At 46.2% G+C, this 23,710-nt stretch overlaps 1 protein-coding gene across 5 annotated transcripts in view; it reads left to right on the forward strand.

Moving 5' to 3' along the window:
• Positions 1-23,483, forward strand: part of DZIP1L (DAZ interacting zinc finger protein 1 like) — a 60,730-nt gene extending 37,247 nt beyond the window's left edge. For 4 of the 5 annotated variants that reach the window (XM_055295305.2, XM_063611314.1, XM_063611311.1 and 1 more), the window contains 8 exons: positions 260-290; positions 1,385-1,438; positions 4,347-4,480; positions 10,190-10,382; positions 13,641-13,857; positions 14,307-14,476; positions 17,245-17,384; positions 19,028-23,483. In XM_055295305.2, coding sequence (XP_055151280.1) covers positions 260-290; positions 1,385-1,438; positions 4,347-4,480; positions 10,190-10,382; positions 13,641-13,857; positions 14,307-14,476; positions 17,245-17,384; positions 19,028-19,189 — 1,101 coding nt within the window. In that variant the 3' untranslated portion in view covers positions 19,190-23,483. The remainder of the gene's footprint in view (positions 1-259; positions 291-1,384; positions 1,439-4,346; positions 4,481-10,189; positions 10,383-13,640; positions 13,858-14,306; positions 14,477-17,244; positions 17,385-19,027) is intronic. The other variant, XM_063611312.1, reaches the window with a different exon arrangement.
• The last annotated feature ends 227 nt before the right edge of the window (positions 23,484-23,710 follow it).

The following is a 23,710-nucleotide window of genomic DNA, read 5'->3' on the forward strand; positions in this document are numbered from 1 at the left end:
CATAATTCTTCTTTGAAGAGGGGACATTCTTGCCTCCCCACCTTGGAAAATGGAGCATGCTGCCATTCCCTTTCACACACGGACCCCAGAGATGTGTCAGGGGGCTGGGGTGGTGCCTCTGAGCTCCTTCTAGTTCCCAGCCAGAGGCATGGAATCAGTAGCCATCCCTTCCTCACTGTGCTAGGCAGACACTGCTCAAAGCAGAGTTCTCACAACGTTCCCTGCTGGTTGTAACCCGCTCTGTTCCACCTCTTTGCAGATCCAGTCCTTGTCTCTCAGGAAGGTGGAAGGTAAGTGTCTACACAGGGCAGTGGGTAGCAGTCTTGACTGTTGTCTCTGGCTTTTCTCCCTCCTTTTCCCTCTCCCCCAATCAATTCACGGGTGGTGGATTGGTGACAGCAGCCTGTGGACATGCAGTGTCAGGCTTCCGGGACACACAGGCTGCAGCTGCGTTTGTGCTGAAGGCTTTCCATGCAGCTGGCAGGGCTTCTTGCCTGGCTTGCTCCTGTCTGTAGAGGGATGGAGGCAGTGGGGAGGAGGGTGGTTATAGGTGGAGTAGGGGTTCATGAGAAGGCTTTTCTAATTCACTGTGCCTACAGCGAATGAGGAAAATTAGGATTCAGGGTTGCCAGCAACCTTTACCTTGTTCCCAATGTTCAGTAAGTTGACCCCAACCCCATGTGAATGTGTCCTGTTTGGCATATACAGTCTCCTCTTCTTGGGTCCTCTGGTGTGGGGATGCGTGTGTCTCTGTGTAATGGGGTGCAGGTGCTGGCATCTAAAGGTAGATGGCAACCCACAGGGGACTGCTCCTATTTAGAGGACCTTGGACAGCCCTTTGTGAAGCTTATCCCTTCATCCTCCACCCCTAGCTCCCCTGTCCTATGGCTTTAGCTACACTTCTGCCTTTTATTGCAAACTCACATTTCCTCCTATCCCTTGCCTTCCGCCCATCCCCTTCCCAGCCATGTAGCCAGTTCAGACAGGCCCGACCCCTGTGGCCCTGAACTTCTTGAGGGATGGAGCTAGAACAGAGCCATTAATAACAGACATGTGCCACACCCTTCCCCAGCCACTTCAGATTCATCATCTTGTTACATGGCTTACTATTGAATTATCCTCATTTTCTAGATAGGGAAACCAAAGCTTAGAGGGGTTCAAGGACTTGCCATTTCTTGCACAGATAGCGAGGGGCAGAGCTAGTGTGTGGACTCTGATCTTTCTGTCCCCAGTGTCTGCTCCATCCTGCCTCTCTCCAGTCAAGATGAACTGACTGGAGGGTTTTCTCTTTCTGGCTCATACTCAGCTGGGGTTCTGTACTTTTCTTCGAGTCAGGGATGGGGTCCAGGGCACTGGCGCCACTAACTGTTCCTCCTCTCTTCAGGGATCCACGAGGTGCCAAAGGCTGCGGACACAGAGGAGGACTCTCCGGAGGAAGGTGGGACCTTACTTTCTTTCCTGGGTGCCCAGTGCAGAAACAGATTTGCTGCCCTCCTCGTTGTTTAGTTTGTCTGTACTTAACTGTATCTGGACATCCGAAGCTGGAGTGGAGGGAACTAAGGACATGAAATAATATTTCTTAACACCTTCTGTGTGCCAGGCATGTGACATGCAGGTACTAACATACAATCTGCTGGTTTAGTGATGGGGAAGCCCAGGCTTAGAGAGGGTCATTAGCTTGTCCAGAGTCACAAAGCTAGCAGGTAGCTGAGTGAGGATTTGGAGGGACATCTGATTCACAGCCTGCCCCACTGACTCTCACCTGCGACTATGCAGAACAGTGGAAGAGAACTCGCTGAGTTGACTTAAAATGGCCTTTGCTGTTTTATTCTACATCGTGAGTGTGCTGCAGACAGGTCCCATAGGGCCTAACTAATGCATAGGAATCCACCTCAGCTCCCTTTTCGGAGCATTGCTCACCTGCTGTTTTTATTCACCCTATCCGGTGACTGACTGACTCACAGACCTCTCAACCAGATGTAGCCAAGGTATGCAAAAGAAAAATGAAAAAAAGAGAGATGCTCCCTGACTGCAAGGAGCTCTTAGGGATAGTCAGGAAGAGGAAGCTCCCAGGACAGATGAGTGAGTGCTGACTGGAAAAGCTACTGATCAGGGCCCGTTTGTTTGAGCAAGGCAATGACATGACAATTTCAGAGTTCCCCAATGGACGCACCCAGACAAGTTTTAATTGTGCCATCAAAGAGCTCATCATGGCGTATTTTATTTTTTAATGTAATGTTTTTCTTTATTTTTGAGATGGTAATCTGTGCACTTTGGAAAAAAAAAAAAGAAATGGTATAAAAGGGTATGCAGTGAGAAGCAGGCCTCCCTTCTGCCCAGCTATCCAGTTTCCTCTCCAGAAGTTTCACTGTTAATGGTTTCTCATGTATCGTTCCGTGCTACATGGGAATATGTGCAAATATAAGCACATGTGTGTACCCATTCTTCTCCCTTTTCCCAAATGGGAACACACTGTACACATTGTTCTGCAGTTAGTTATATCGTTAACAACTTACTTGGGAAATGGTTTCATATCCCTTTAAAGAGAACTGCTTCATTATTTTTTCAGGGCTTTGCAGTCTTCCCTTAGATGGATGAACTAAAATTTATTTAACCAGTTAGTCGTCTACTGCCTCCCCCTACCCTCCCAGTGCATTTAACCTTGGGATATAGTTGTAAAAATTAGAATTGCATATCACTTTTGAGGAAGGTATCTGTTGAGTAACACAAGGTCCTCAGATAGGATGAATCACGTCTTTGAACAGGAGATGCAGGGTTCTAGAGAGGAGGAGGCTGAGATTGAAGAGTCAGGGGATCCCATGGCCGTGCCCCGGCTGTTACAGTGGAGGTTTTACTTGCTTACTATACTGTTTGTCTACCTCTTCCTGTCCCAGACCAGCAGGCAACAGCATCACTTGGGAATTTTTTAGAAATGCAAAGTTGTAATTCTCAGGCCCCATCCCAGACAAAATGAAGCAGAAACTCTGGGGGCAGGACCCAGCAAGTCTGTTTTCACACACTCTCCAGGGCATTCTGATTCTTGCTCAAGTTTGAGAACCACTGTGAGACCAGTGGCTATCTACAACTGGCCAAACATTAAGAATCACCTAGGAAGCTTGAACTGTCTGGAAGACCACGCTACACCCCCACATTACCTAAAGCAGAACATAGAATGTGTGGGTTCCAGGCATCAGTAGCATTTAAAGCTCTGCAGGTGATTCCAATGTGCAGACAAGGTTGAGGCTCATGTCCTGGTGCAAACTTTATTGAGCAGAATCACGCAGGGTCAGAGGTGAATGGGTGGCAGGGGAGGAGTTATTATAACCCAGATTTTTGGGTCCCACCTGTAGAATTTTTGGTTCAGTAGATTTGGAGTGGGATGTGAGCTTTGGCTCACAGTTAAGGACCATTGTCCTAGAATCATTGTTTCTCAGGCTTTGCTGTTTATTAGAATATCTAGAGAATTTAAAATATAAATATCAAGTGTTGGGGTCCACCTTGAGAAATTCTGATGGAATCAGCCTGGGGTGATTCCAACTCACAGCCAGCAGTGAAATTCACCACCCTTGATTGTAAGTGAGGTCCTTGGGGGATAAGAGATGGGCTTCTGTGTCCTTAGCATCCAGCCCTAGCCTGATTACACTCATGCTACTTGTTCAGTTAATGTCTACTGAGTGAGTCAAAGGGCTTGGTCCTGGTCTAACCACAGAGGCCGCCAGATGGAACCTGAAGAACACTGTAGGAGGCCTTCCCTGACTCACCTGGGACTGCTCCTTTGTAGCAGTTACCACATTTAATTGTAATTGCTAATTTTGCTAGCCTCAGGTCAGTATTTCTTAAAGTATGGTCTGTGGCTTACCTCCATCAGAATCATCTCAGTATGTTAAAATGTAGATTCTAGGACCCTCCCCCAGACTTATGCAATCAGACTCTTTGGAGGGTGAGGTGAGGGACTATTAAGTTTTAGCTCATGCCCAGGTGATTCTGATATATGCTAAAGTTAGAGGGAGAATCCCCAGTCTAGACAGTAAACTTGAGGGAGCAATGATCTGTCTATCTTGTCCCCAGTTTATCACCTGGACCAGAATTGAGCCTGGCATGGAAATGAGATGAGAGTATCAGGTGGGGCTAGGATTAGGCTGGAACCCACAGCAGTGGGGCCTGGAATCTGAGATCAGAAGGGAGCCCAGAGAACAAGCTGCTTTAAGGGCTCAAGTGCAATCTCCAAGTCCTGAGTTAACCGACCAGGATCCCTGGCAGTGTGAGGGCTCGGCAGGTGCGGTAGGGCTCTGGGAATGGAGAACTCAGGTGTCCAGGCTGATCTGGGTGATTGTCTCATGCTACAGAGATGGAGGACTCCCAGGATGAACAGCACAAGGTGCTGGCAGCTCTGAGGCGTAATCCCATTTTGCTGAAGCACTTCAGACCAATCCTGGAGGACACCCTGGAAGAGAAGCTCGAAAGCATGGGGATAAGGAAGGTGAGTTTCAGGGCCATCGTTTTAAGGGCTGATACGTACGATTTAGACACTAAGTGTTCTCAGACAGACAAATGATCGATTGTTCTTTGCCTTGTGAGCTCATTCATCTCACTTGTGGGAGCCTGGGCTCCTCTGGCATCTGCACGCCTTTCTCACTTCACAGCGGCAGTGTGATATCTTTCCTCTATTTCTCCAGCAGCTTCTCAAGACTGGCCCTATTTGGCTGGTGATGCTACCCTGACTCTTGATTGCTCAGTGTTCTCCACTCATTGGTTACTTCCCTCTGTGTCTCTAAATTTTTTGCTAGAGGGAATTTAATTGGCTCAATCTGGCCTATGGATAGGTCCCCCCTTGGGTAAGTATCCATCTGCAAGCCCATCATCTGTGGTACATGTGGCTGTGTCCACTCAGCAGGTGGCTGTGTGTGGGCATCACTGAAAGCTATGTCTGACACCAATTATTTGTTTTTTTTTTTTTTGAGAAATAATAACTTATATTTTCTTATAGTTTTTTAGCAGTTACATATATGTATGTATATACATATATGTATGTATATTTTATTTGCAGATAAAAGATTTGAAATTTAATTATTTTTTTATTTCAGTGGGTTTCTGGGGAACAGGTGGTGTTTGGTTACATGAATAAGTTCTTTGGTGGTGATTTCTGAGATTTTGGTGCACCCATCACCTGAACAGTATACACTGTACCCAGTGTGTAGCCTTTTATCCCTCGCCACCCCCATGCCCTTCCCCCAAATCCCCAAAGTCCAATGTACCATTCTTATGCCTTTGTGTCCTCAGAGCTTAGCTCCCACATAGGAGTGAGAACATACGATGTTTGGTTTTCCATTCCTGAGTTCACTTAGAATAATAGTTTCCAGTTCCATCCAGGTTGCAGCAAATGCCATCATTTTGTTCCTTTTTAGGGCTGAGTAGTATTCCATGGTATGTATATATATCACAGTTTCTTTATCCACTCATTGATTGATGGGCATTTAGGCTGGTTCCACATTTTTGCAATTGCAAATTGTGCTGCTATAAACATGCATGTGTAACTACCTTTTTCATGTAATGACTTCTTTTCCTTAGTGTAGATACGCAGGAGTGGGATTGCTGGATCAAATGGTAGATCTCCTTTTAGTTCTTTAAGGAATCTCCACACTGTTTCCCATAGTGGTTGTACTAGTTTACATTCCCACTAACAGTGTAAAAGTGTTCCCTTTTCACTACATCCATGTCAACATCTATTAATTTTTGATTTTTTGATTATGGCCATTCTTGTAGGAGTGAGGTGGTGTCACATTGTGGTTTTGATTTGCATTTTCCTGGTAATTAGTGATGCTGACCATCCCCACTCTGGGAAGCTCCCTCCTCATTTAAGGACAGTCTGCAGTCCTTAGGACCTCCAGTGCTGCTATCCAAGGCTTCTGGGCCCACTCCTCAGCCGCTCGTCTTGATCCATTGTCTCCTTGGGTTTGGATTATTCTTGTTTCTCCAGTTCCATGAGGTGTGACCTTAGATTGTCTATTTAGCGCTCTTTCAGACTTTTTTTTTTTTTTTTTTTGAGACGAGTCTCGCTCTGTCACCATGGCTGGAGTGCAGTGGTGCAATCTTGGCTCACTGCAACCTCTGACTCCCTGGTTCAAGGGATTTTCCTGCCTTAGCCTCCTGAGTAGCTGGGATTACAGGCACGCGCCACCCCACCCAGCTAAATTTTTTTGTATTTTTAGTAGAGATGGGGTTTCACCATGTTGGCCAGGATGGTCTCGAATTCCTGATCCGCCTACCTTGGCCTCCCAAAGTGCTGAGATTACAGGCGTGAGCCACCATGCCAGGCCGCAGACTTTTTGATGTAAGCATTTAATGCTATGAACTTTCCTCTTAGCACTGCTCTTGCTGTATCCCAGGGGTTTTGATAGGTTGTATCACTATTATCGTTCAGTCAAAGATCTTTTAAGTTTCCATCTTGATTTTGTTGTTGACCCAAAGATTATTCAGGAACAGGTTATTTAATTTCCATGTATTTGCATGGTTTTGAGGGTTTCTTTTGGAGCTGACTTCCAGTTTTATTACACTGGGATCTGAGAGAGTGCTTGATATAATTTCGATTTTCTTAAGTTTACTGAGACTTGTTTTGTGGCCTATCATCTGGTCTATCTTGGAGAATGTTCCATGTGCTGATGAAAAGAATATATATTCTGCAGTTGTTGGGTAGAATGTTCTGTAAATATCTGTTAAGTCTATTTGTTCTAGGTTATAGTTTAAGTCTATTGTTTCTTCGTTGACTTTCTGTCTTGATGACCTGTCTAGCGCTGTCAGTGCAGTCTTGAAATCCCCCACTATTATTGTGTTGCTGTCTATCTCATTTCTTAGGTCTAGTAGTAATTGTATTATAAATTTGGAAGCTCCAGTGTTAGCTGCATATGTATTTAGAATTGTGATATTTTCCTGTTGGACTAGTCCTTTTATCATTATATAATGTCCCTGTTTGTCTTTTTTAACTGCTGTTGCTTTAAAGTTTGTTTTGTCTGCTATAAGAATAGCTACTCCTGCTCGCTTTTGGTATCCATTTTCATGGAATGTTTTTTTTCCGCCCTTTTACCTTAAGTTTATATGAGTCCTAATGTGAGTTTAGGTGAGTCATCTGAAGACAGCAGAAACTTGGTTGGTGAATTCATATCCATTCTGCCATTCTGTATCTTTTAAGTGGAGTATTTAGGCCATTGACATTCAATGTTAGTACTGAGATGTGAGGTACTATTCTATTCATTGTGCTATTTGTTGCCTGAATACCTTGCCTTTTTTTTTTTCATGTGTTATTGTTGTATAGGTCCTATGAGATTTATGCTTTAAGGAGGTTCTGTTTTGGTGTATTTCATGGATTTGTTTCTGTATACATATGTAACAAACCTGCACATTGTGCACATGTACCCTAAAACTTAAAGTACAATAAAAAAAAAATTAAATAAAAAAGATTTAGAGATCCTTTTAGCAGTTCTTGTAGTGCTGGCTTGGTAGTGGCGGATTCTCTCAGCATTTGTTTGTCTGGAAAAGACTGTATCTTTCTTTCATTTATGAAGCTTAGTTTCACTGGATACAAAATTCTTGGCTGATAATTGTTTTGTTTAAGGAAGCTAAAGAATAGAACCCCAATCCCTTCTAGCTTGTAGGGTTTCTGCTGAGAAATCTGCTGTTAATCTGAGAGGTGTTCCTTTATAGGTTACCTGGTGCTTTTGCCTCACAGCTCTTAGGATTCTTTCCTTCATCTTGACTTTAGATAACCTGTTGACTATATGCTTAGGTGATGATCTTTTTGCAATGAATTTCTCAGGTGTTCTTTGAGCTTCTTGTATTTGGATGCCTGGGTTTCTAGCAAGGCTGGGGAAGTTTTCCTCAATCATTCCCTCAAAGATGTTTTCAAGCTTTTAGATTTCTCTTCTTCCTTGGGAATAACAATTATTCTTAGGTTTGGATGTTTAACACAGTCCCAAACTTCTTGGAGTCTTTGTTCATTTTTTTAAAATTCTTTTCTGTCTTTGATGGATTGTGTTAATTTGAAAGCCTTGTCTTTGAGCTCTGAAGTTCTTTCTTCTGCTTGTTTGATTCTATTGCTGAGACTTTTCAGTGTATTTTGCATTTCTCTAAGTGTGTTTTTGATTTCCAGAAGTTGTGATAACTTTTTATTTATGCTATCTATTTCACTAAAATGTTTTCCTTTCATATCTTGTATCACATTTTTTATTTCTTTAAGGTGGGCTTCACCTTTCTTTGGTCCCTCCTTGATTAGCTTAATAATTGACCTTCTGAATTCTTTTTCTGGCAATTCAGAGATTTGTCTTGGTTTGGATCCATTGCTGGTGAGCTGGTATGATTTTTGGGGGTGTTAAAGAACCTTGTCATATTACCAGAATTGTTTTTCTGGCTCCTTCTCATTTGGGTAGACTATGTTAAAGGGAGGATCTGGGATTTAAGGGCTGTTGTTCAGATTCTTTTGTCCCATAGGGTGCTCCCTTGATGTAGTGCTCTCCCCCTTCCCCTAGGAATGGGGCTTCCTGAGAGCTGAACTGTAGTGATTGTTTTTGATCTTCTGGGTCTAGCCACCCAGTAGAGTTACAGGCTGGTACTGGGGAGTGTCTGCAAAGAGTCCTGTGATGTGATCCATCTTCAGGTCTTGCAGCCGTGGATACTATTCCAGCACCTGCTCCGGTGGAGGTAGTAGGGGAGTGAAGTGGACTCTTGAGGGTCCTTGTTTTTTTTTGTTTGTTTGTTTAGTGCACTGGTTTAGTGTTATTTGGCCTCCAGCTAGGAGGTGGTGCTTTCAAGCTGTGGTCCTATAGGGAGGATGCATACTTGCCTACTTGCCCTAGGGACACCTGGTTAAGTATTCAGGTTTCTCAGGTGGTGGGCAGGGCCATACAGCTCCTAAGAGATTATGACCTTTGTCTTCAGCTACCAGGGCGGGTGCAGGAAGACCACCAGGTGGGGCCAGGGATAGACATTTCTGAGCTCAGACTCTCTTTGGGTGGGGCTTGCTGCAGCTGCTGTGGGGGATGAGGGTGTGATTCCCAGTCCAATGGAGTTATATTCCCAGGGGGATCATGGCTGCCTCTGCTGAGTCATACAGGTCGCCAGGGAAGTGGGGGAAATCTGGCAGTCACAGGCCTCAGCCCGCCTCCACACAGCCTGCAGTCCTAAAGTCTGGTCTCACTTGCACTGTGCCCCACCAACAGGACCAAGTCTATTTCCAAGCAGCCGGTGACCGGGGCTGGGAACTTGCCTCAGACCACGAACCTCCCCATTGAGAAAGCAAGCAGACTCAGGTTTTCAGCATCTCAGGGAGTCTGCAGCAGTGATCCAGTTCCTTTAAAGGGTCTATGGATTCTCTCTCCAACTAGTATTTGAATGCCATTGTGCGTAACTAGAACATGTATGTCATTGTTAGAAGCACCAGTGAAATCTATTATTAAATAAAAACACACCTGTTACTAAATTAGCCAAGCATTACACTATTGGAGTACTATTTGTGTAGAGTAAGTTAGAAAAAAAAAAAATAGACAACTAGGGTTATTTTAGGAAGAATGCTCACTACTTTGATTGTTTTCAACTACTGACTACTCTAACTTTGGCCCTATATTCAGACTTGATTAAGACGTTCCTTTCTAACCTTGCATGAATTCTCATCTTGGATTCAGATGCCTCCCTAGACCCTCCCATGGGCTCTGGGTGGATGTCAAAAGCTCGAGCAACTTCCAATAGGCCTTGAAAGGGTACTTGGATTGTGTTTACAGCAGTTTAGTTTTTTAAACATTGTTAGTCATGGACAGTGTGTTTGGCATAATAATAGTAATTGGGGGTACAAAAATGAGCAAGCCATGGTCTGTTATCCTAGGATTCACTTAGATGGTAGAAAAGCATGTTCCAACGAAGTCCCTTATGCTATGATGTGGTTAGAATTGTGACGCGGTCCTTTGCATTATCCTGCTGTGTACATTTTGGTGGGGCTCCCAAACCCTGAACTGCTGCACTTTCAGCAACTTTGAAGCTGCTGCTTACCCTTCTCTGATCCCCATTTCATGCCCCCCACTCCTGCAAGAAAAGTGCCAGGCACTGATCACAGACTCCCAGGCCAGCAGCAGCAGGTGTGAGAGGCTTAGGGGAAAGAGAAGAAAGGTAGCCTCTTTCTGTAAAGGTGAACTCCTGTCTCCTCTAGGATGCAAAGGGAATCTCGATTCAGACTCTCAGACACCTGGAATCCCTGCTAAGAGTCCAGCGGGAGCAGAAGGCCCGGAAGTTTTCTGAATTTCTGAGTCTGAGGGGAAAGCTTGTCAAGGAAGTCACCAGCAGAGCGAAGGAGAGACAGGAGAATGGCACTGTGGTGTCCCAGCCAGACGGGCAGCCTTCAGGTATACTGGGGAGAGGGCTTGCTCAGGGCTGTGACCTGTATAAGGGTCCCATTCTTGCCAAAACTTGTTTGCACATGAGGAGGGTATAGTCTCCGTTCCCCATTAGGGGCACTTCTCTGAAGGGCTGAGCTGGTAGGGTCCTCACAGGGGACTGAGTCCAGAAGTTCTCTGTTGAGGAAATAGGATCTGGGGTGGAGTAGGGGCATTTGTCCAGGGTCACTCGGGGAAGTTGGAGGAGAGCCGGAGCTGGAGCCTATTGTCAGCCTGAACTGTCCCTGTGCAGACATGCTGCCTCTCTTAGCACCTTCATTCTGCTTGGCTTGCTGTGACCACAGTTGAGTGTCTCTTCAACAGAGAGCAGCCTATTCAGTTTCTGGCTCTACACACCAGGCATGCCAGCCTGGGGAGGCAGGCAGAGGCCTGGGAGCATTGAAGCTGCAGGTGGAGGCAAATACCAATCAAATGTAAACTTCTGCAGAGCTCAGATAGCCCCTGCTCTGGCCATGGGAGAGCATGAGAGGCTGGGCCAGTTCTGCACACAGATGAATTCTCAGAGCTCAGAGTTGGTTCCTTGGGCCAGGTCATAGCTGCTACTTTACCATTTGCCCATGCTCTCGGGGTCATGACAAGAGAAGGCCCTGTGGTTCTGGTGGAACACTAAATTCTGTGGACCAGGACCCTTGAGTCTGTTCTTACGGAGCAAGTGTATTTGTGTTCCCAGGTTTGAGAGCCCCCTGTTTCTAGAGGGTTCCCAGAGGCCCTGGGCTGCTGTGGTGGGAGGCTCTGGGGAGGGCTTCAGTGGGTCTGGTCTGCTCATGCAGGTGCTGTCCTGCTCCTTTTACTTCGTCTTCTCAGTCAGGGACACGTGCGGCCAGAGGGAGGCCAGTTCTGTATCTCCTGTGTCCAGGAAGAACCGATCTGAGCTCTTCACGCAAAAAAATTTTGCAGAGTATGGCCCACTTATCTCTGAGGATATGAGAGATGATTTTAGTTGCTACATCAACCAATCATTTTATAATTTATTTTTATTTTTCCTCATGTGAATTAGGAGAAAATAACACTAACATAGTAATCCTGTGAGCTCATGGACATTATTACTTGGACAAGTATCAAGCAGGTATTTTGTGTTTAAAAGCATTGTCATTTTGGCATGAAAATATGGTGAAAAATGTGTTGATGACCTGGGAAACTATAATATTTAGTTTAAACTTCTGGTCTTAAAATCTCTAAGGAAAGGACGGTTTTTAGTCTTGCATAGAAATCTCAGACAGAAGGATATTTATCCTGGTTGCCAATCTGCCTTTTATGCTCCAATTTAAATGTATATCCTTTTGCTCATTCAGTCAAATGTTCATTCATTCATTCGCCCACTCATTCATTTAGTACAGTACTTGCTGAGGCTGACTCTGTGCCAGGGCCTTCCACCTCACCTGGGAAACCAGCCAGGACCAGGTGATGTGATGGAGCCAAGCATGGGGGTGGTGAGAGCTCAGAGGAGGGAGGGGACAGGGACTTGGGAAGGATGAATGGAAAAACCCTCGGAATGCTGGCTTCCAAGAGAAAGCAAAGGTATCTTGCTCCTTCTAGGTGCTACGCCCCACCCACTCCCACACACCTTTGTTCCTGTAGTGAAAAAGCCAGGAGGGAAAGCCCCCTTCGCAGCCTTTCCCTTTCCCTGGCCCTGGGGTTCTGCCTTCTCTGGAGATGTTACTGAGTTGTGAGATGAGCGCTGTGTTTTTGTGGCATTTTGTAGGCCTTTCCTTCCAGCTCTGCACCTTTATTCTTTTCCTGGGTCCCACAAGTGCTGTCTTAAAGCTCACCTCCCATTTCTGCTTGGACTCTGCCTCTTCTGTGGCCTGGGCAAGGCTGTGGGAAGTAGCGGTGAGGGCCCAAGATTGGGGCAGACAGACAACCTGGGTTTGTATTCACCACGTTCTTCCGTGGAGCTGAGGGTAAGCCTCCGTAGGGAAAATGATAGCCTCTGAAGATGCTCGGGGGCCAAGTGGTTGTATGTAAAGTGCTTTTCTTGGTATCTGGTGAACAGTCATGGGAAGCTATTGTTATTTTCCCCCAGCAGGCTTGTCTTTGTCTTCCCCTTCTCTTCAGTTTACTCTTTCCTGGAAGCTCCACTTCTGAGTAGACACATTCACTGAGAGCAGCACACAGCTGGCCCTTGAACAATGCAGGGGTCAGGGGCGCCAACCCCCCATGCAGTTGAAAATTTGCGTGTAATTTTTGACTGCCCCAAAACTTAACTACTCATGGCCTACTGTTGACCAGAAGTCTTACCGACAACATGGACTATTAACACATATTTTGTATGTTATATGAATTATAAGCTGCATTATTACAATAAAGAAAGCTCGAGAAAAGAACATGTTATTAAGAAAATCACAAGGAAGAGCAAATATGTTTACTATTCGTTAAGGGGAAGTGGATCATCGTAAAGGACTTCATCCTTGTCATCTTTGTGTTGAGTAGGCTGAAGAGGAGGAGGAAGAGGAGGGGTTGCTCTTGCTGTCTCACGGGTGGCAGAGTCGGAAGAAAATCCATGTATAAGTGGACCCGTGGCTGTTCAACCCTGCGTTGTTTAAGGGTCAACTGTGTTTCAAACATTTTCTGATCTTGAATTACTGTAAGAAACTCATTTTACATTGTGACGCAATCCACACGTCTGACTCCCTGTGATGCACTCTCTCTCTTCTCTTCCTATAAAAACTTGCTGATCTGGGACCGCTCTTGATGCAATTTGGAAAACAGAGGGGCTGTGTCCAATTGCCTGCCTTGGTACTGCCTTGCCCCAGGCTGCATTTGGGAGGAGGTTTGAGTGGATCTTGATGGTTCATGCAGTCCTGCGGCGACCTCTGGTGGCAGCGGGGTCTTCCTGCAGGACTGCCTGCAGTGCAGCGGCTGTAGCGTGGGTGGGGGAGAGGGTAGCGGCCTTGGTGAAGTCCATCTAGGACTGCTGAGCCCCGCTTCAGGCCCGCGGACTCCTGCTGGTCTTCTGTAATCACAACATGACCCTGGAGCACCCAGCTGCTCTCCTGGTCTCTGATGAAACTGTGGAACTGTGGTCCTAGCCTCAAATCTGGCCAGCAGAACACCTGACTTGGCAGCAGTCATGAAATCTGCTGTGGTTGTTACAGCACGGAGGAGTGATTGTTCATTTCCAGGGTGTTGGAGCCGCTTTCTCCCTCCTCTTAGGCTTGAGACCCAGCATGGGTGTACTCCAAAAATCATTCCTTTCTGTGTTTCCAGTCAAAAGCCAGCAGAGCACACTAGTCACCAGAGAGGCCCAGCCAAAGACCAGAACCCTGCAGGTGGCCTTGCCATCCACACCGGCAGAGCCACCCCCACCAACTCATCAGAACCATGGCAGCCATGGCTCCAGCCTGACCCAGGTGTCCGCCCCCGCTCCACGCCCCAGAGTGCGTGGACCCTCCAGCACCCCTCCTTCCTCGGGGCCCGGGATGAGGTGAGCCCCAGACTCTGCCCTCTCACCCCACCTGCAGTGGTGGCTCCTGGATTCAGGCAGCCCTGTTCTGGGCTCCCTCCAGGCTTCTGCAGATAGGAGGGGGGCAGACACCTGTGACTAGAAGGTGCCTCAGGTGGGGTCCAGTCTGAGCTCTGGACTTGAGAACCTGTGCTCCCAGCCAAGACAAACCCACCCTCCCCTTACCCATCTCCCCCGCAAGCCCATTCCCCCTCCAGAGGGGCTGGATCCTCAGATGGGCAGGGCTCTACTAAGGGAGACACTGGTGTGGCTGCTGCACTCCAGGGGTCTCCTGGCTATCTTCTGGGCATGAGGGAGGGAGCAGGGCTGGCCCTGAGCAAACCAAACTAGCTTGAAGCATGGTGAAGTTTGGCTTTTGAAGTTTTCTTTCTGGCCCGTGCATCCCTCATTTCTTCTCCTCCTCGTGGCAGCACACCCCCGTTCAGTTCTGAAGAGGACTCAGAGGGAGACCGTGTGCAGCGTGTGTCTCTACAGCCCCCAAAAGTTCCTTCCAGGATGGTACCCCGGCCCGAGGATGACTGGGACTGGTCTGACACAGAGACCTCGGAGGAGAATGCACAGCCCCCTGGCCAGGGCTCAGGTGAGCTGGCACCTTCGGATGAGTGGGCTGGGACCACTGGTGTAGCCCTTCTCCAGCCCAGACTTCTCAAGGCTCCAGAAACACCCTTTAGCTTCCTTTAGGCTTTCTTATTTGACATCTCTTTCTCTGTTTGGCTTGGAAAGGATGGTCCTCCTTCGCCTCAGATATTTTTTTGTGGGATAGCAGAGATATCAGGAGAAAGCTAGAGTTTGAGCAAGGTTTAATTTTATCCCTTGTTTTGTCACTAAATTGTTAACCGTGGGAGGTTGAAGGGAGCCACTCACCCCTTTTCTCCTCCATGTTCTTTCCAGTAGAGAGTAAACACTGTGGCCAGCTACGGGTGATCAAAGCCTTGCTCTAGTAGTGGTGACAGGGCCCAGGAATGCCTGAGGCATAGGCTTCCTGTTAGGGCTGGATTAGCGGAACAACCTGCACTTGAGGCCAAAGTGGGGGCCCCTCCAGCCTTCCCATATCCAGATCCCAATCTTATTTGTGTGCAGGGCTGAGTTTGCAAAGCAGACCCTGAGTGTGCAGGCCCTTAAACAGGCAGCTGTAGGGTGCACTCCAGCCAGTCTCCAAACCCAGCCACAGGGGCGGGGAGGGTCTGAGAGAAAGAGCTGGCACTGTCTTCTGGATCAGCGGCCCTCCTTCAGGTGCGTCGTGGCCCAGAGTGTGTTGCAGGCCCACCCCTCTGCTTGGCTTCTTCTTTGAGGAGACGGTAGTATGTGGGGAAGAAACTGGGAGGTGTTTCTCCTATCCTTGTCCATCTCGGCGAGTAGAGCAGAAGTTCCTTCTTCTGTGGAAGCTCGAGGCGTGTGAGAGAAGGCTCTCTCCTCTATGTTGGTGTTTCTGGGTGCTCACCGTGTGCTCAGCCCTGTGTGGATCTCTTCGCACGAGTCTCCTCATTTACTCCTCACAGCACTGATGAGGGAAGGCTGAGCCACACACATTGTGACAGAAGTTGAAACTAAGCCTCATAGACATTATGACTGGCCCAGGACCACAGAACGATGTCATGGCAAGTTGAGATTCTGTATGATGTTTTTGAAGTTAATGTGTTAGAGTCACTGTTTATTTATTTACTTGTAAACCATTTTTTCCCCCAGAAAGAGCTGCCTTTAGCTGTGTTCCCAATGTTAAGAATATCCCCATAGTCTTTTATGCTGTTTGAGTTCGTTAGCACCAGATCAAGAGTTGGTGGTCATAGAATTAAATATCACGGTGGTCAAAGTAGCCTCCAGGGCAAACCTCAGTTATAGCTTGAAGGGAAAACAGTTTCCTACCATGAACATTTTGACAAATATAGTTTTCGATAACACATAGAGTGTAGCAAACATAACTTTTTGCAACAACTCAGTTGTGGAAAATGTGGCTTCCCAGCAAAGCTTGAGACAGAGGAGGCAGCCACAGACAGTCAACCTTTATAGCAGGCTGCCTTTGGGCCATGCAGCCTGTTTCATCATACAGGAAAGCTCTTTGCTCTTTTCAGCCGAGAGACTTAGAAATTCAACTTGTTGGTGGAAAGGGCGTTGTAGAGACCTGAGCTAACTGTCATGGTAACTGGAATGAAAATGTTCATTAAACGTATTATTTTCTGTCTAACAGGTTGCAATGACTAGTTGAGCATCTTTCTTTTCAAAACAACTGTCTACTCCCATTCTTTCAAGATTTTCCTATAAAACTGCCAACTGAGGCCTGTAGCTTCTGGCTTCAGTTGTATTTTCTAGCCAAGGCTGAGTTAAAGAATATGGAATTTAGAGTTTTGTCTTTCCAAGGTCAGTAAGTAGAAACCCTGGGATGTCAGGCTAGGCTTGCAGTCTGCAAAGTTCTTGCTCTTAATAGACTCTGCAGTACTTGGCCATGTTTACAGCATAAGCCAAGCCTGCCAGTCCATCAGAATTCACCAGAAACAGATCTTTGGAGAAGTATTGATGCCCTGCCAGGCAAGGGCAGTAGGGTGGCAAGGTCTTGGGACTGGAAGTTAGGAATCTTCAGAGAAGGTCCTGGCTCTGCCACTTATTACCTGCTTGTCCTTGGGCAGGTGATTTCTGCTCCTTTGTTATAAAATGAGGTATTTGGACAAGGTGATAAATGAGAGGGCAAGGAAACAGTGCCTGCTACATCATAGGCCCTTAACAAACATTTCTTGAATGAATCAATGAGCCAAGGGCTGTTGTAGCTCCAAAAGTCTGCTCAGACCTTGATTTCATTTGAATCGTAGAAGGCTGTAGTTAGCTTCCTGCTTCTTGGTCACTCCTGAGGTTCATACATCACCTTGGTGTGCCAGGCATCAGGGATCTATCTGATGATCTCTGTCACTGCTTAGCTCCTGCTTCCTGCATGGACTTCGCAAAAAGTCATTCTTGCCTGCGGTCCTCCTGTGCTAATCTTTATGATATTTCTTCTTGTCTCTGTATGAAGATGTTGAGGAACTAACTGCGTGTTAGTGATACAGTTCATTCTCCACACTGAGCAGAGGTCCTGCCTCAGCCTCTCGTGAGAAGGAAGCACAGCTTCCTAAGCCTCTGTCACTAGCCATGTCATTAAGTTTCCACAGTCACATTTTCAGAATATGCCAAGCCTCTGTTCACTGGGCACCCGTTGGCCTGGCCTTCTCTGTCTCCTTTTTTGTGGTTGCCCAGCCTTCTTCCCCCTGGTCCTTCTGCTCATTCCCTCTATCCGCACTGGAGCCTGGACATGACCCACAAAACTGAAATGTTCATTTTCTAGGCTTCTCCCACTGACACAGCCACTTTTTCCCCTTCCAGGAACACTGGTGCAGTCGATGGTCAAAAACCTGGAGAAGCAACTAGAAGCTCCAGCAAAGAAGCCTGCTGGAGGGGTCAGTCTGTTTTTTATGCCCAATACTGGGCCACAGAGGGCTGCCACACCAGGAAGGAAGCCTCAGGTAGGGTGTAGGATGCTTAGAGTTCACTCTGGAATTCCCTGCAGAACCAGCTCTGAGTTTGGGGGGCCTGGGGTGAAGGTTGGGGAGGGTCCAGCAAATGTCATCCTTTGCCCTAGTGGGACATTGCAGGTGACCTCCCTCTGCCCCTGTGCACGTGGAGAGATGGCCAGTTTGGAATACTTGTATCCAAGTTAACATTAAAAAGCCTTTTGGTTCATTATACAAGCAATGCTCAGTAAGTTTGGATTGTCCCATCTCCTGCCTCTCAGAGAGCCTCGGGGCTGACTCTGTGTCTGGCATCCTGCAGCAGCTGCTCTTCCAGCCCGGTCTCATCGCACAGTGGGCTTCTCCCCAGTCCCTCACTCTGCCACGGACCCTAACACAATATGTGTGTAGAGCGGACTCCCCCAGGGGTGGTACTGGAGTGGCCTCACACAGCACATCAGAGTCAGTAACAGCACAAGACGGGAATATTTAGATACGTCTGTTTTAGAAACCTGAGCCTTGCCTCAGACTGTAGCCACCATCACATTTTCAGACTTAGAGCTCAGATATTGAGCTTCCCCGGCATCATCAGACCCTCCTCACTGCCCCTCGCTCCTCCATCAGGGAACAACTTGCACACTGCTGTTGTTTTTCAAGCAGAAAACTTTAGATCTCCCTTTACTTCACACTCCTTTCTCACCTTTCTCAATCAAAAATGTGCATCCTGGGATAATCAGTGCTATTGCTTTAAAATTTGGAAGTGGTGGGCAACCGTTCTTTGGTTTTTGATAGCACTCCCCGCTCTTTACCACGGTGTGTTTGGTTGATCACACAGCTCATGTATGTGTGTGAGTAATGCATCCAAATGATCGAAAAGAAAAAACTTGTTCCTTTTTCCAAATTGTGAAAGAGCACCGACAGCCCCAAACAGACTGAGGCGCTGCTCAGAGCATGCTTGCTGCCCTGCACCCTGCATGGGTTCTGATTGGTTGGCCTTACATTCCTGGAGAAGATGCATAGGATGGCTTGTATCAAAGCCCAGGTGGCCAGCAGGGGCACCGAGGACTCCATAGGGGAAGGCCTGGGCTGCCATGCAGGTGGCTGTGGTCAGGGGGTGGCCTGGTCCCTTGGCCGACTCTGAGCTGTCGTGCTGGCTGCAGTGCAGACCCTTCCAGGCTGAAGGACTCCTGTTGCTCCCAAGCTCCTCTCATGCTTCATCAGTCAGGATGTTTACCAGACCTGAGGGAACCCGTCTGAGAGGAGGTGGGTCATTAGCCCACAGTGCATTCAGCTCGAGAACTTGGAACGGTCGAGTTTCTGGGCTTCTGGTCAAAGAGGGAGTTAAAAATCTGCACAAAGTTGAAGTGAAAATGAGAACAACCTGATCTGCACATGGGCCTTTCCAAGGCACTTGTCTGGGTTTGGTTAGTAGAATTTCAGGGGTATTTGAAATCACCCTGATCCCAGGTCACTAAAGCAGGTTCTCAAAGGCAGGAAGACTTGAGAAGGCAGGAGGAGTAGCGTCTCCCTATTGCTTTCTTCCCAGTCTGCATTTGTCCCCATTTCCATTCTGCATTCCCATCCTGCAATGTGCTTAGCTCTCAGCCACCCTCCTCCCTTCTCAAAATGCATTTTCTTCTCCCCTTTACCCCCTGCAGCTTTCTGAAGATGAGAGTGACTTGGAGATCTCCTCCTTGGAAGATCTTCCTCTGGACCTGGACCAGAGAGAGAAGCCCAAGCTCTTGTCTCGCTCAAAGCTCCCAGAGAAGTTTGGCACTGGTCCACAGAGCTCTGGCCAACCCAGGGTCCCTGCCTGGTGATTCACCCCAGAGGCTGGCTGGCTAGAGGGTTAGCCTGGCTGGGGCCAGCTCAGGTCCACTCCAACAGAAGAGGCTGCTGGGCCTCTTGTCTTCACAAACAACCAAGAGATCATCCTCTTGGAGAGAAGCAGTACAGGGAATAGATGTGATGTCATCCCTCCTGACCTGTGAGGGGCCCTGCTGTAGAGGGCCACAGGTGCCTGACTAGGAGCCCCTGGGTCCCCAGGCTTGAGAAAGGGTTAAAATAGAACCTCCAGGTAGTTTTCTTCCTCTACCTCCACATCCCCCCCGAGACTGAAAAGAGTCACTAGCTCTCTTTTCCCAAGCCTTTTATAAAACTGCAGGAACACTGTGGAGATGGGTCCTATCTGGGGTCCTTTTGGGGACATATGCCTCAGTCAGTCATTCAGTGATTGATCCAAAATTATTTACTGAGTGTCTGCCTACTCTGCGCCAGGCTCTCTAGCTTCTCACTACTGAGTTAGGGTGCAGGCAGGGGCTGGGGCAGAATGTCTACAGCCAGTGCCAGCACAAGGTAGTAATCTAGTGACAGAGAACAGGGTGTTACGGGAGCATATGAGAGGCCATCCATCCCAGCCTGGGTGATCCTGGAGGGTTTCCCAGGGTTGTGATATGTGGCAGGCCTACTCATGGGTGGGAAGGGAGGAGGGCCACTTGGCTGGACCTTGTATCCCCAAAGGACCACACGTGTAATTTTTGATATTATTTCCAAAATCAGGTTTTATACATAGCCATTGTATACTTTTAGTGTGAAAAACATTAATATATTATATGTAAACATTTAAATGTAGTACAATGTTTTTAACCCTGGTATGTATTTCATTAGTTTTGGAGCTTTCAGGGGGTTGGGAGGGAAGGAAGCAACTGCATCTTAATTATGTCAGTTTAGGTCTTTTGGGACATGGTTGCCAAGATGGAATTATTGAGGAGCTGCACTTGGGAAAGAAAAAGAGGTGGAGGCAGGATCCAGTGGGGAAAGGCCGCAGACTGCAGTGCACACCTGACCACTGTGAACAGAAAGAGAGAAGGAAGCCGGAGGAGCCAGGAGAACTCAGGGCATTGATTGGGGTTGACAAGGTCTCCACTGACCCAGTGGGGAGCGCCTGAGCAAGAACCGCCCACTTGGGAGTCCCCATTGTGCAGAAATGGCCAGGCTCTCGTGCCTGCACTGCACTTGGCCATTGGCTGGGGTGGCCCAGACTGAATGAGACCTTGACTTGAAAGCTGGAGTGAACCTTGGTGTGAACCTGTCAGTCAATTTCATTTCTCCTGGTTGAATGGCATTTTTTTTTTTTTTCCTGATAGGGAGACCCAGCAAAGAACCTCCATCCCTGACACAGCAAAGATCTATTTGTAACTTTTTACTATGGAAAGTTTCAAACACATATATAGTAAAGGGAATAGTGTGATGAACCCATGAGCTCCACGCTGGGCTTCAAATATTATTGACTCAACTCAACATCAATCTTGTTTGATCTATTACCACCTCCACCTCACCCAGACTTCCTTTGACCTTTGGGTGGTCCTGACACCTGGCGAAGCCTTGAAGTTCTCGTAGGAAGACGATGGAGGAAACACACTGCAGGGAGCAAAAGGGGTCTGTCTGGTGGTGAGGTAGGGCAGCTGGGGGAGGGGGCTTGCTGGGGGTGTTGTCGTACAAAGGAAGCTGCTCAGTGAGGAAGCTCGGGAGAGCTGGAGAGCTGATGCTACCAGATCAGCCCACAATCTTAGTGGGATGGGAGTTGATGAGTAATTGCTCTAGGCTTCCTGTGCTTCTGTGGGGCACCTCTGAGTTTTAGTCTGCATGGTTTCTCAGAGTCCCTCCTGGGATTGAGTGCTAGTTCTCACTGATACGCAGTTACTATTATTAATGCATAGTTCATTGGCCTTCCTCTTTTCTGTTTCATTTTTCTCACTCCCTCACTTCTTTCTCTTATGAGCACCTCTGAGATAAATTAATCCGTACCCAAGTCCTTGTTTCTAACTCCACTTTTGGGGGAATGCAAATGCAAACAGTAAATGTGTTTGTACGTGTGTGCACACACTGGTGATGATTATCAATGAGAATCTCTCTGTTCTTGAATGTTCATCATTATGTTATATGTTTCCAAATGGGTTTTTCTATCTACTTTGGAGGGTTTGACTAACATTACTTTGGTGTTTCTATGCTTTGTTCACCCCTCCCCATTTTCAAATATATTTTAAAATTCTTTAGTAAGTTGTATTAGGTCTCAATAGAAACAGAACCAGTAGGATATACAGATAGATAGATACTTATGGGTATTTATTAGCCAGTTTCCCTAATAAATGACAGGGGATTTATTAAGGGAATTAGCTCATGCAATTATGGAGGCTGAGAAGTCACGGCATAGGCTGTCTGCAAACTGGAGAACGAGGGAAGCTGGTAGAGTGGCTCAGTCTAAATCCGAAAGCCGGAGAACCTGAGACTGTTGGTGCAGGTCCTGGGGTGCAAAGGCCAGAGAACCTGGAGTTCTGACATCCAAGGACAGAAGCTGGGTGTCCCGACTCCAGAGAGAGAGATTTTCCATCTAGGCCTGCAGCAGATTGGATGGTGCCCCCTACAATGGGTTGAGGGCAGATTTTCCTCACTCAGTTTACTGATTCAAATGCTAATCTCTTCTGGAAGCACGTTCTCAGAGCTACTCAGAAATAATGCTTTACAGCTGTCCAGGTATATCTTGATCTCATCAAATTCAACCTAAAATTAACCAGCACAAGATTTGCCAGAACTATGGAATATATGTAACAGATCATTTAAAAATTATACAAATGATAAGATTGATACAGAAAAATTAGAAAATACAGATAATCAAAAAGAATATAACCCACAAATTCAGTCAATTATTGTTAATATCTAGATGTACATGCACTGGTGAAAAAATAACTCCTTCCTAGGGTTCAACTATATTCTTCTCTAGATTGATTTTCCTCCTGGAAAACAGATTACAGATGTCTTTATATCAGTACACATGTACATGTCAGTATGTATAAATATAAGACAGTTATATTTAATGGCCACCTAGTATTCCAGGCAAAGATTACAAAAATTTTTTTAGCCAGATATTTCTACTTTTTGCATTTTATAAATCATGAAGTGATTAAAAAATGTGTATATATGTCTTTGTGCACTTGATTAAGATTTCCTTAAAATAAATTCTTAGAAGTGAGGTTGCTGGGCCAACATAATAATGAAAGCCAGCACCATATGCCAGGCACTGGTCCAAGTTTGGTACAAATATTATGATTTAGCCTCACAGCAGCCCTTGAGGTGGATGCCACTATTATAGTACACACATTTTATGGACTAGGAATTGAGGTACACAGCAGCTAAGAAACTCGCTTTGGGACCTGCCACCGTAAGTGGTGTGACTGCAATCTGACTTTGGCAGCCTGGCCCTGGAACTCTAGCTCCTTTCTCCATGTACTTTTGTTACATACTGCCAAATGCCTTCCAGAAAACTGGAGCCCATTTAGTCTACTAGTGTTTGGAGCACCCAAGAAAGCTAGTTTTTGCATTCCCTTGCTACCACGGATATCATTAATCTTTCAATGTTTTGGCCACGTGATACGTGAAAAATGAAACCCTTTTAAGAAATTTGCATTTTTAAGATTTCTTCTAAAGTAAAATTCTTTTTTATTTCTTTTTCATATTGGTTGTTGCTATTTCTTCTTTTATGAGTTGCCCGTAGTTCACTTTTCTTGTTGCTATTTCTTTATCTTTTTATTATGAAAAATTTCAAGCATATATAAAAATAGAATTGTGTAATGACCTTGGTGTTCCTATTACTCAGTTTTAACAATTATCAACACATAGAGAATCTTGTTTCCTGTATATCTTTCACCAAATAATATTGTATATTTTAATATCATACTGCATATTATTCCAAGTAATATACATGTAATACTACATATTATTCCAAATAATATGATTATATCTACAAACATTTCTGTATGTGTCTCTAAAAGATACTTCCTTTTCAAAAATAACCATTGTACCACCATCACACTACAAAAAAAATCAGTACTTTTTTTCTAATATCATCAAATATCGATTCTCTGTCCATGATTCCTCTATTTTACTACACATATTTGTCTTTTTTAATCTATAGATTCCTCTTCCATTTTCCCCTCTTTTCTGTCTTCCCTTCTTCCCTCCTTTCCTCTCTTCCTTTCCCTTTTCCTTCCCCATGATTTTTATTATTTTTACTGTTGCTGAATAAATCAGATTGTTCGTCTTGTGGAATTCCCCACAGTCTGGGTTTTGCTGATTGATTACTGTGGTGGTATTTAATGTATTCCTCCTTCTTCTGAACTATCTGTAAATTTGTAGTTAGAGCTAAATACTTGATCAGGTTCAGCTTTGACTATTCTTTTGTGTTTTGGCAGGACTGTTCATCGGTGGTTTTGTGCATCTCCATCAGGAGACACAGAATATCTTTTTCTCCTTTCTTGTGGTGTTGGTGATGGCACTGATGATAG

The sequence above is a fragment of the Symphalangus syndactylus genome, chromosome 10 (genome assembly GCF_028878055.3).
Source record: "Symphalangus syndactylus isolate Jambi chromosome 10, NHGRI_mSymSyn1-v2.1_pri, whole genome shotgun sequence".
Taxonomy (NCBI): Eukaryota; Metazoa; Chordata; class Mammalia; order Primates; family Hylobatidae; genus Symphalangus; species Symphalangus syndactylus.